A 13,928-nucleotide genomic window follows, 5' to 3' on the forward strand; every position below is an offset into this window, starting at 1 on the left:
CGGTAACAACCAAGAACGTCAACACAGATTGTAAGGGAGAATTGAATAAAATGGATGGAACATGGATAGTAACATAAATGATAGCATGCGTGTTAAAATGAATGGTAAAGTAAATTGTATCATGGATGGTGATGACATGGCATGCAAAGAATTTTGTAAATTTGTCGAACTTAGTCGTCCGTAAAAAAATTAAAAAAACTTCTAACAGAGAGTGTTTTTGCTGTTCAAAACAATTGAAAACTCTATTTATCTATATTGAACACAGAAAAAGAGTATAATCTAACAACTTCATATTTAGGCAACAATTAAGCAGAAGATTTAACAGATCCCTTACAAGAAAACAAGCTTTAACAGCTCAAAATAGCAATGTCATCAGAATTAAATAAAAAAACGTGAGTACAGACAACATAATTGATGAGATATAGATCAAGAAACGTGTGCATCTAAAGAGCTCAAATATCAGAAAATTCAATCTGTTTTCAGATAATTGGTCACAATAATTTCTTCACTCAAGTTTATACACCTGGTTGTTATGTTGAGTTAGTAAAAGATGCGAATCAAGCGCTGCGAATACTGCTCTGGACAATACAATTTAGACTCAATAAACGATTCGTATCTCAGATTACGATTCTCTGAATCTCATATTGAACTGCCTTTATAAATCAACGTGTAATAACAAAGTTTGAAAACTAAACAAGGATGCTCATTAATATGCGTTCGCACTTGAAGTTCCGACCAGAGCTGATCTAATTTTTTGACTTAATTGGCAACCAAATGAAGAGATAACCAAAACAAGATGTTTGAGTTTTAAAAATCGCTTCACACGCAAACTACTAAATGGATTACATAATGATGTGCCTCATTACAGCGCTCATAAGATTTGCCAATAAAAAGACTACGAGAAAAAAAACAAAAAAAGCAAAACTAAAAAAATTAACAGCAAAAACTCAATATCTAAACTTAAAAGCACCTGGTAACAACGTCAAAAAGCAATCAGATAACACCCTAACTGCACAAATTTCCTTTTACCTTAGATATACAGCAGATGGGATTTTTCCTCAATAAGACTAAGTAACAAGTAAAAAGAAAAAATGATGAGGCGAAACTAATAAATCTATTAATATTTTTTAAACAAAATAATTTCAAACGTCTTAAAAATCATTAGCTTTTAACAAAAAAATTCTCGATAAATTTATTCTAAAGTCATTACAAAATTGATAGGATCTGTCTTTGTTAGACTAAGCCGTAGAAATGCACTAAAGATGCAGAAAAAGCTTAAGAAATTACAAACAATCTGCGAAAACACAAATCATTGAGGCCATTAAAAGCATTAGCTATTATCTAAATATTGTTTCTTTATTTCAATTGTTGTCTATACTAATGAGCTCAAATTATACTTAACGATTAAATAAAATCACTTGGTCTTCACTTAAAAATAAATTGGCTCTGTCATAACGCAAACGTGGTAAACAAAATGAAAAAAAAATATTGACCACTCACAAACCATTTATGAAAACGCATATTTTAGCAGAAACAAAACATCAGTTACGACCTAATATCAATAGTAATTACTTTAGTTTTGAATTACAAGGAGTAGAATGAGACCTCTCAATGATGAGAATTAGTAACAGTTTGACGGAAAGAACAACAAGAACTATTCAGAAAACAATACAAATAACAGAAAACAAAAAAAAAATTTGAAAACAAATAATTTTATAAATATTGGTAATATTCGCTATTAACTAACTGCATGGGGTAATATCATTCATTCAATCCTCAGGTAGAAGCTTATGAGAACTCTCAGCACTTTAAGACTACATAAAGAATACAAAAACAACAAAAGCAGCGAATTCTAAAAAAATGAGACAAAAGTATCGCAGCCATTAAAATAGGAAATTTTCGATATAAACATTTCTATCTTCAATTAATTTTTTAACAACAATTTGATTCTTTTTTCATTAACTATAAGACTTCAAAAAATCAACAAATATTAACAACTAATTTAAAACCACGAAATCTTTGAGAAAACCAGTAGTATCAACCACATTAAATACAATAGTTTTCATCAAAAGTCAAAAAATACGACACAATATGCCTCGATGGAAAGAAAATGCCGTTTGTGGTGGAGCAGTCAGCAATCAAGCATCAGAAAAAGTCTTATGACTATGAAAACAATGACAAATTATTTTTTAATATCTTAACAACCATTAGTTTTCCGCTCAAGGCACTAGATATGTTCATTTAATGCTCATTGGAAAAATTCAGTAAAATTGCAAAAATGAAGTCAAATTTCATTAAAAATTACGAACACTCAGTGTCGAAGCCAAAAAAAATATCAGCGATTCCTTGAGAGCTATTTTTCTGTTCATTGATCATCATTGTAGTTTAAGTGAGTTTTGTTATTAGCGGAAACTCGATATGAATGGAGACGATTCTTTTAGTGACCCAAAAACAAAAAAGAATATAAAAAAAATTTCTAAAAAATGCTCTCAAATAGAATTCGAATTTTTTTGATATTAAAATTTCCTGTGAGTCCAGAACTAGTCTTTTTAACTGCTTTTAGTCTATTAGGAACACCAAATTACGGCATTTTGTGTAGTGAAATTTAATTTTGATCGAAGATATTCTATAGAAAACCGTGAAAGTTAATTTTGAATGAAACGTTTTATGGTAAAAGTGTTATTTCGAACAAAAATTACTCTAAAAGTGAACAAAAGTGAACCAAATATCCCGTGTTCACATAAAACTTCAAAACTCGATAACTCTTCAAAAATAAGATAATTCAAAAAAAAATCTTTTTTATTTTGAATTCTAAGCTGAACGATCTTTTTAATGATAATACTCACATTTCTCTACGATGAATATATCGATCGGCCAAAATTGTCTGAACAAAAAAACCATTTGAATATATAGTTCCTGCACACAAGTGGAGTAGGAAAAATGACTGGAAGTATATGATTCTTAGAAGAACGATAGCTGCTCAGACTTTCAATTAAGCCAAAACAGCGTCCGTCATAAACGATCCTTCAGCGTCCGTCATAAATTTGTTTGAAAGTTTCTGTTGAAGTTGTTTCCAGATACTATTTTTCTCAAAAATTGAAGAACTTTTTGAATAAAATTGCTACTCAGGTCGAGTTGTGCGCTAATGATCAGACAATTAGAAAGGCACAGCGGGTAAAGGGCGCTTTTGATTACATAAACGAGCGCCATATTAAAGTCTGCTTTAAATGAATGAGTTTCTTTATCAAAGTCTGCGTAAAATTTGATCATTAACGAGCTAAATTCTTCTCATTAACGAGCTAAATTTTGATCAACCCGAGCTAAATTATGATCATTAACAAGATTAATCTTTTTGAGCGCAGCTTTTAGGATCAGGATAGTATAACATTATGTCGGAAAATTATCTCAAAATGGATGATAAACCAACTTTTGAGATTTTTCCTGTATTTTCTGATAGCGTTTTCCTCCTCCTTTCTCATCCAGGCTGGGGACCGGCTACAGCGAAGTTACAAACAAACCACTATAGGAGAAATGAGTCGTAGAATAGCTCATGTGTTTCTGAACAAATGGAAAGCCCACCGGAATTTATTGGACAACTACCAATTTACAACTTGAATAAGCTTTAAATGATAAAAAACACCATTGGCTGTAAAATGTGTACCAATATAATTCTTTTAAATTTACAGTTGAAAAACTTTTTTAGCTGAATTATTGTAGTACAACTGTATTTGTCAATAAAAAAGTGAACGAAATGGTGAGAAATTTTTTATCCTTTGTGTCTTTTTTTCTAGTAGCATGTTTCTGCTATTAGGAAGTCTTTTTTTTTATCTTGAACGAGCTATAAACGAGCACGTATGAAAAACGAGCTAAAGTTTGATCGATTCTGGTTATCGTCTGGATGGGTCTGATCATGGGAGATTTTGGTACGGATGGGTCTGATCATTAACGCACACCTCGACCTGGGTAACGAATTGCAAAAGTTCATACTTTGTCTGTTTTCACAAAAGTGAACCACCCTAGGTTTATATTATTATATTATGACGGGTCTTTTCCTTGGCTATTAAAGGTTTCTTTTGTTTTGACAGCAATAATTGCTTCATTTATTATTCCCACTGTACTTTGTGCATTTTCGATTGTACTGATATAGTTCACATTTTAGCTCAAGCAAAAATTTTCCTCGAAAAGTTGGAAAAATGCTGGTAGGAGGGGTGGGAGGTGTTAGCTGATCCAAGTTTGTAAGAACTCATACATCGTCCAATAACTTGATCAAGTTTTACATGAAACATTGAAGCTTTTCCATTTACTAAAATCATATAGTCTAGATTGACCCTCAGTATCATTCAAAAACTTGTATTCTATTTGCTCAGAGTAGCAAAAGCGCAGTACATTTCTGGAGGTCCATTCCGGCACTGCAGGCTTTCAGCGGAAGAGACCTATACTATGTTTGTTCTACCTTGTCAATAGTGGTATTTTGTTAGTTGAATGCCTAATATGAATTAAATCTCATTCAGCCTTTCATATTTTCTAGGTCCAAACTCCATTAGTCCATTATCAGATTATCTCCACAGCCTAACATAATTTTTTACACTCTATCTCAAGCGTCTATGAAGACAGAAAAAGAAACCAACACGGCTCTCAAGGTTACAGAAGTCTGGGCCCCGTCGGAATTTTTTTACTTTTGTATCAAGACCCCTTGTCAAAACATTGATATTTCAAAGCGAGTAATCAGCCAATATTTTAAGGCGTGAAAAACATTTTGGTTTATATAATTGAATCCATAATTTATGGTTCCAATTATTGTCGCCATTGTTTGTATAACTAATGTAGGAAAACATCCACAAACATTGAATTAAGCCAGCATGAGATTCACAGGGATTGTGTTACGCCTACGCTCGCACAGTCCAAGAGCAAAGTCACAGTCTGCCGGACTAATAATCATGAATGATTCAGTTAATACTTCTCAATTTTATCTTGCAGGTTTTATGCATACACTCCCATTGCCACGGTAAATTTATGTAATTTGTTTTTTTTTTGGCTATTTTGTCCTCTTGATGCATTACTTCCCGGAACGAATTTCAAGTCTTTATCAGTACTTCTCCAGTGAAATACACGTCTTGAGTTGACAAATCAGTACTGATCTCGTCTTATCTCAAGTCTTAAGACTTGCGAAGACATGTCAAGACTTGCTCAAGACTTGTCAATTCTTGACCACGGCTTGACAAGTCATGAGTAAAGTCTTAAGCAAGACTTGAAAAGTCTTCATTATTGCACAGTTAGGCAAAGTAGAGTCTTGAGAAGAAACTATTTGAAATTAATGCGTTTCAAAATTATCAAGAATTGGTAAAATTTTTTACAAAGAATTTGTTATTCTAGGCGAGCAATTTTTGAATTAAGCAAATACCAACTTCAGCTGTCCCATATATTCACTCCGAAACCATTTTTTTCAATGGGCAGAAAAAAGTGGCCATGACTGGTATCTTTGCGCGATATCAAAATTTTTTTCAATCTCTATCAAATGAACTTTGTGGAAGGGTTCGGGTTGTCTTTTGCTTTTTTTTTCACTTTGGAGAATTTTTTAGGCAGGCCATTGTAAGTGGCGGCTTTCTTTTTTCATTATACAATAAAAACAATAAAAACTACAATAAAAACTGTGCTCAATACTTGACCCAAGAAATGTCAAGTCTTGGTCAAGACTTGCTTAAGACTTGTCAAGACGTGCCAAGACTTAAGCCTTGATTTAAGACATGCCAAGCCATGTGCAAAAAGTGACATGATCAGAGCTCTGATACAATACTGATCCAATACTTGCTATTTCATTGAATCAAAGCTGATTAAGACTTGAAGTTCAGTCCGGGTTAACAGAGATTATCAAGGTTTTGACTATTTTAAATTCTGTTCTTTTAAACAGCGGAGAACTATTCTTAATTTTCCGGAAAATTTAGAAATCCTTGAAAATTTCATCGCAAATAGCACAAAATTACATCAGAACACACTTTGAGTGTTCATAATTTATTATTGCGCTCACTGAGCAACCCGCCAACTAAATATTTAACAAAAATTGAACCCTGTTTGCAATAACAAACATGCATTCGAAACGAACGAGCATGTCTTAGCTTTTTTCTAGCAGAGTCGGTTTGTTTTGATGCCTATTATTACTTGGTTTGTAATATTTATTACGAATACTGTTGTTTTCTAGAACTTGCTTTGTTGATACGGTACACTTTAAAAGTTTGATTAAAATTTTGCTAGACCTCTACATTGAGTTGAAAGACAGTTATAAAATTCTTTCTGTACTTCTCGTTTATTTTGTAACCATTTTTAGTATGTATTGATTACAAAAGTTTTTACGTTTTAACTTGCGGCATTAAACAAAACTTTAATCATATTCAATTCATTCGCACTGAAAAATTTACTGATATGCATTGTGATGATTATCAAATAGAGTTTGATAATATGCTGGTATTCATTATTTAATATTATGAATATCTATATCATGTCAATTTTGTATTAAAACCGTATTTATATCAATATTTAATAATATGAATTTAAGTATTATTTGATATGTTGGCAGTGTGATGATTCTGGTAATCAAATTATGCTGGTAGTTTTTTGAACCTCAGATCAAATACAATGATTAGACGTTACACATTAAACCAGTATTAATTGCCCAACATTTTACATTTTTTAAAAATTTAAAGTGTCAAAGCAATAAGAATTCAGATTCACGACATGATTTCCAATTCCTATTCATTTTTTAATGGAAGAGTTTTTGCTATTGTTGTTTTGCAAATGAAATTACTTTGATTTTGTTAATAAAATGAGTTCAAATTTACGACAAGCAATGGAATGCAGCTTAGTGGTGCTTCCCTCGCCTCCACGTGAACTAGTTTCACTTAACCCTTTCACTCAGAGCATTCTCTCACACAATAGTTTGATTTCATCTCTTCTACTGATGGATAAAAACGGGTTAGTTGTTCGAAGACACCCAAAAACGATTAATACCACATCCGAAACTTCTACTCCACCTCCAGAAGACATATCGTTGGGATGTTTGTTCATTCCGGCGCCAAATTCCGGCAAAGTCTTTATTTTCAAGATGATTGAAGATCTTTCCAAAAACGGAGCAGGGGACGAAATTTACAAATCAATTCAACACCAACTCAGAAATTTGAATGAAGTCATAAAACAATTTGAAGGGCCGAGTTTTGGTGAGAATACAACGGCTATACAAGTTGCGATTTGCACTGCTCCAAAAGCTCAAAAATCCGAAGAATTCCAGAAACTCAAGTCAGTAGTTACTAAGTACAACTTGAGCAATTCCGATTCAAGCAATATCAGTCCAGTTTTTATTTTCACGAGCAAAAAGAAGTTGGCTGAAGTTCTCACAGAAACATTTGATTGCTCACGAAAGCAGTTTGATTTTGTCGAACAATTGATAGAGTTTTACATTTACAACCTCAGCAGAGAGGAACTTTATCTTCCAGGCCCAACCCACAAGTTTTTGGGTGGGGAGCCAGTGTCAATAAATCAAATTGAAAAAGTTGTTGAAACTTTTGACTTTTTCTTTCCCGACCGTGAGAGCAAACTTGAATCGATTCCTTCTTTCAATGGGATGCTAGACAACATGTTGTATTGCTACACAGAAAAAGGAGAGTTAGGAAATTTTAACGACTACTCAATATATTTGGGTGAAGTACGGCTGTTCTCTGAACTGCTATTAGCTAAAATTGAGAAATCTTGTGGGGTCCTGATCAGAGGTTTCTCCAAGAAACACTTGGAAACCATTGCAACGATGCCAGAAAGTTCCAAGATTCCAAATTTCGAAATTGACTGGTTGTACTTGGGAAAAGAGCATATCGTCGCTTTTGAGGTCGGCTTGTCTGAAAATCCCGAGAAAGCAAAGCAATCATCAGTCTCAAACAAACTAAAACAATGCCTCACAAAGATCATTCCACAGATGCAGTTCATAATTTATTCTTTTCGAAGCTTGTATTCTACCGACAACACGTCATTTGAAGATTTGCTTAAAAACACGTTGAAAGTCGTTATGTGCCTTCCGAACTTAAAATATGATATTTTTATAGCACAAATCACAAGCATAAAAGAAGAAGTCACAAAAATACGGGCAAACACTTGCCCAAGTGATTTGGCATTGTTAGTAGCCAAAAATTGGGCACAGATTTCAAACTACTTGTCCTTTCTGGTCTCCAATTCATCAAGCGATGATCTCGTCTGGCTACGAATTAACGAACACTTCAATGTCGTGGACTGTGATAGCACCATTGTCGAATTATTTGACAAACAGAAGGACTCCTCGGAATCAGTTCTCTGTAAATTTGATGATGTTGCAATCAGCTTTGGAGACTCCCAATCGACACCCAAACACAGTTTCATTGACTATGTTTCTGCATGCTTCGTCAGTGCTACTTTAAGCATGTCTGCTTTCACTTCTGATCCCAAAACGAAAATCGCTTTGGACGTCGACGAGCGATACCAGGAATCATTCAAAGTCTGGAGGAACAGAAATTTGGTGGGGAATTCTGATGACCACCCGCGGTTCCATTTTGTGTTAAGTCCACAACAGCATCAAATTTTACTCGATGAAGACAATACTCACCTGATAATAACTGGCCAACCTGGAAGCGGTAAGACTCTACTTCTACTAGCCAAATGCGAACAAATGGCTTCACATCAAGATATTCATAGAATTTTTTACATCTACAATGAAGACAGATGTTTGTTTCGTAAACACTTGGATACTCTTATAGAGAGTAATTGCAGCCAAGACCTCAAAGGCAAACTGAAGGTCGAAGGACATTCTTGTTTCGAAGACCTACCCCACCAGTTAAACGAGTTAAACGGGTTGAAGACATCAATTGACGTAATCATTTCCATTAGCTCATAATATTTGATTTTGAACAAAAATACGTTTCATATGAACCAAACCACCATCAAAAGTTTGCAAATAGTAATCTGGATCGAGTCAAATGAGTCGAAAATCTTTCTATTTTCAGCAACTGTTTTTTGCGATTAGAGTTCTAATTGTGACGACAACAGTGACACCCTAGTCGAACCATAACCATAATATAAATTTTATGATAAAAACTTTTTATGTAAATTTTTTTACGAATTTTCTTTATTATGTCTAAAATTTTGCGAAAATTAGTTGGGAAAATAGTGAGCAAAATTTTTTTCAAATCGTTTTTTTTCCGCCAAATGGATAAAACGGAATAGAAAACCAAAAAAATGACATTTTGTATTCTACCTTTAATTTCATAAAAGGAGACCGTTTATATAACCTCGTCTTTTATCTTGTTATTAACAGAAAATAAGTTTCATAATTTATATCTTTTTGTTCCTTGGGAGATGTGATCTAATTTGTTTTCCGTCTCAGTCTGAACATTTAGTCTTCATTTATATTTAAAATTATATATACACACAGAAAAATATATAAAAAATATTCACTGTGTTCCCACTAAGGCAGAAAAGAAGTTATATGCCACCATTTATTTCCAAACCAGGCTAAGCTGTGCGCTCGAAATCATCCTGATCAGATTGTTTCAGACCAAAAATGTCTCTGAACAGACTCAAACGCGCTCGACAGTTTTTGTGCACTCAAATTGCGTTCAAATCATTTTCTGATTGGACTCAAATGCACTCGACAGTTTCTGTGCGCTCAAAAGGACCATGCGTTCATGACCAGAACCAACTTTGCGTTAATTTAGTTCTGATCACAATACTAGGCTGTTCTATTACCGCTAAAATTTGCCAAACGCTGATGTTTTGTAAGATTTGCGGTGTCTAGAGGTGTGGTTTTGAGCCAAATCTCTCATTGAAAAGTGCAAAAACATGAGAAATTAAAGCGCTAGAAAATGTCTCCAATCCCACACACTTGCGTTCGAAAACTTTTCTTAACAAACTCAATTGCGCACAAAATTCTCCATGATCGTAATGCTTCGAGCCCAGGATTCTCGACTGTCTTGCGCTCAAGCAATCTATTATCATACCCAGCTGAACTCAAACCGTTTATGATCAAATCCGGTTGCGGTGGAACTTTTATAATCAGACTAAATTACTCTCGAAACGTTTATGATCTGACACAGTTGCCCTTGAACCATTTATGATCAGACCTATTTGAACTAGAAAAAATTTAGAGCCAGACTCAAGAGCACTCAAAATAGTCTTATCAGAGAAAGGTTTTAATTTGGGAAAAATCTTGATTTTTCCAGAGTCAATTAATTTTATGAAAACGATGTTTGCAGTAGTATAGTCAAATATGGAAGCGCATGTTGTGAAAAAAGTGCAAAGAAAACTAGAACTCAATTCTTGAGAAAAAAATTTTTGGCATGCCGTTAATGTAATCTCTTACTCAACGGATTACCTTATACAATTTTTCATTAAAAAACGTCTTGATCTACATTTAATTAGAACCCTTAAAAGAGACCGGCAATTGCCATCAGCTGGACCCTTTGGTTCAGATGTTTTGATCAGAGTCATAGGACTTTAGATTAGTCTCTGATCAGAACGCTAATTTATTGTTGCTTCTTGACAGATACATAATCTCTCTGTGAACAGATTTTAAAAAAATTGGAAAAAACGCTCGAAATGGTCTCTGATTAGACCCAATTGCTTTCGAATTCATTTCTGATCAGACCCAGTTGTGCTCCGATCGTTTATTATCAGACCCAATTGCGCTCGAGCCGTTTACGATCAGACGCACTTTCGCTCGAACCGTTTATGATCAGCCTCAAGTGCGCTCGAATCCACTCTGATCAGACTCAATCGCAATCGAATCGGCCTCTGATCAGACTAAAATGCGCTCGCGCGCTAAAATTTGCATTGTAATTTCAAACCCCATATGGCAGGGTTTGCGCTTGAAGTGGTATGATCGGAACCATTTCGAGCGCATACTTCGGCCAACGAAGTTGGAAATTACCGTTATATATGAGCAGATGTGAACAACTGGGTCAATGTTGTGATGCCTCTCATCCGCTAACGCTTTTGCTGTTGTTAGCACCACGATGGTTGCATTCGCGACGCGAATTCACACTAAATTTTGTTAGCGGAATTAATTCTATTCGCGTACCAGTTTTCGGTGGTATTCGCTCTGCGAATACAGATTTTTAGACTAGTGATTCGCTCAGCCAATATCAAATCTAAATAGCTTGATTAGATTGAGCGTTTTGCAAAGCAAAATTTGGAAGAAAGAGATTCAACTGAAAACTGTATTAAGATTAGCAAGAAAGAATATCAGAGTTTAACATAAATTTGATCATGCAATATTTACAACAACAGAACGAAATTGGCGGTAAAACAGATTGGTAGACAACATGAACAGACAATATATCGTAACTCTAAGTAAACGAATTGAAGAGCATGAACAACAAGATTTGATCCTTCAAAATGGGGATGAATAAATTTAACAACGGAAAGGAACTAGAATGAGAACAAAATTAAAATTAATTAACATTAATAATTTAGCGCCGCAAAATAATTCCCAAAAAATATACATCTATACCACAATTCCACCTCAGCAAAATAAACAAAACGAAGTATTGTTTATAAAAAAAGATTAATAGAATTTGTAATAGTTAATAAAAATAAAACAATAATGTTTTATAATAAGTTTATGCTTTGATCTGATTCAGAATCAGAAGCGCATTCTGCCTCGCGAACCGTCATGCTACTTTTTGACCCTTCATAATTAGGGGAGACGTAATACTGAGTCGGGTATGGCTAAATGGGTGAGCACGGTCCTATTTCAAAATTTGATTTCAAAATTTGATCGGCGTCTTGATTACGAGCGGCAGTAATTTTGATTGTAGAAATTGTAGATTTGTTTTGAAATTGCTGTTGTTTCAGCATCCGGCGTCTTCTCTGCCGGGATGGTGCGGTGTTTGCCGGCAGGTTTGGGGGACACATCTGGTAAGATGCCATAGATTCGTCGGATTCGATGATCGAAGGCGATGACCTTCTTGGTTTTTATGAAAGCTGAATAGCTGTTGTAGCTCTCATAGCGGCCTTCCGTTTAAGACCACTTAGCGTTCCGGGATAACAATTGAAGTTTGCCGGAACATCATTGGCAGCGCAAAATCAGTGGTTGTTTCTGATGGTGGCTTTGGCGGCGCGGGAACAACGGTCTTTTTCGGCTTATTCGGCATTCGCACTCTCAGTGCTCTCGACACGTTTGAATGAATACATGAGACGCAACTCGTATCGTCGTTTATACGTTTGTTTTTTATCTTCTTATCGCCTTCATTCTTTTGCTTTGCATCCTTCGCATGTCGATTAGTTAATTCTTTTATGGTTTTCCCCGTTGGCATTTTTGGTCTACGTTCAATATAACATTTTAAATCTGTCTGTTTGTTGGCTTTAGTGCCGAACTTGGGAAGATTCGAAATTCTAACTGTGACTTCTATTTTACCTGGCTTTTCTAATAACAAAGTTTGCGCCTTAGATTTGACGACAGAAGAGCCCGGTGCTAGGACTTCATACAACCCGTTCAAACACTTCCTAAATCGTTTTGATTTGGGTTTCTTTTTAGCCAACTTGAGTGTCAAAGATGCCTCTGTTCTGGGCACAGGTAGTCCAGCGTCTGGGTGTGATATAGTGCGGGATTCTTTGTCTGGATCCTCGTTGTAGCATTTTTTCGCGTCCTTACTGATTTTATGTCGCTGTTTTTTGATTTCAACGTAACTTCTCGTCTCGTCATCCCACTTTTCATCTAATATTAGTTCGTCCCAGCGTAGTGTCTCCATGTCTAAATATTTATTCAAAACTGGTTTATATGTTAGATGATTAGGATCAGGTTCAGTTGAAATTTTGTTTAAAGATGTATTAGCTTTTCGTCCAAAATGCGCCTCAAATGGTGAAAGATTAATTGTATTTTGCCGGCATATACGGAGTTGATAAGTAATTGAATTTATAGACGCTTTCAAACTAAAGTTACTTCTCGCGGCGGTTTTAATACAAGTTAATCCACTCTTGACTATTTGTATTATCCTCTCGACTAAGCCAATTGCTCTTTCGTCGTGTATTGGGGCTTCTTGTAACTGAATACTATTTTTATTACAAAAAGCTTTAATTTGCTGACCGATTTGACACTGTGCTTGGTCTAATCTAATCGTATGGGGAATTCCATGTAATAATACACATTCTTCAAGAAATTAAATATATTTTGTGCAGTTGCCCTGTCTAATACTTCTGCCGTTGGAAATTTAGAGAAACGGTCTATACATGCAAGAAAATAAACTTCTTATTTTTTTTCATTAAAGATTGGTCCGACGAAATCTAATTGAATATCTTCATTCGGTACTCTACACAGTCTCAGTGGAGCCCAATTACTATAGGGTATGAGAGACTTTAAGTTTTTACCAATCTTGACGCAAGGATTACACCCGGCCTTTTTGGAAAGAAGATCCCGATGCATGAAAGGCCACCATGTGTGCACCGCCATGTATGTCATCCCCAACTCCCTGGATGTGTAGCGTGGATTGCTTCAACATACGCGTACTTGATGGAGTTGGGGATGGCAATTCGATCATCCACACATACACAGCCATTCTTCACTTGAAGGTCTTTCCAGTAGCTGTGTATGTATGGGCTAAATTGACGGAAGCGGTCCTCGTTCTCGGTGTTGATACAATCTCGTACATCTTTAAGTATTGCATCTTTTGATGTCAGGCTGGCTATGAGGGTGGCTGAAAACATCCATCTTTGAAAGGGCAAAAAAATTGAATCTGTGTACAAATCATCACTGGTGGGTTTTGTTACGTTTGTTGTGTCTGTTCCCGGTGTTGAGGTTGTGACTGGCGCGGATTGAGCTGTTGAGGGTCCTGCTTCATCTGCAAAGGGAACTTTCGACGGTGTTGCCAGTTTGATTTGGTAGAGCATTTTGTCACCGGTTTGTGACATCATTAAGACCGTTT

General features: G+C 35.2%; 2 protein-coding genes across 2 annotated transcripts in view; both read left to right on the forward strand.

Moving 5' to 3' along the window:
- Window positions 1-13,928, forward strand: part of LOC142335302 (putative protein-lysine deacylase ABHD14B) — a 568,842-nt gene that overhangs the window by 394,563 nt on the left and 160,351 nt on the right. The window lies entirely within an intron of this gene.
- Window positions 6,805-13,928, forward strand: part of LOC142345761 (uncharacterized) — a 49,645-nt gene continuing 42,521 nt past the window's right edge. The window contains exon 1 of the mRNA XM_075398073.1: window positions 6,805-8,881. Coding sequence (XP_075254188.1) covers window positions 6,818-8,881 — 2,064 coding nt within the window. The 5' untranslated portion in view covers window positions 6,805-6,817. The remainder of the gene's footprint in view (window positions 8,882-13,928) is intronic.

Source organism: Convolutriloba macropyga, chromosome 1, assembly GCF_964194025.1.
Source record: "Convolutriloba macropyga chromosome 1, txConMacr16.3, whole genome shotgun sequence".
Lineage (NCBI taxonomy): Eukaryota > Metazoa > Xenacoelomorpha > Acoela > Convolutidae > Convolutriloba > Convolutriloba macropyga.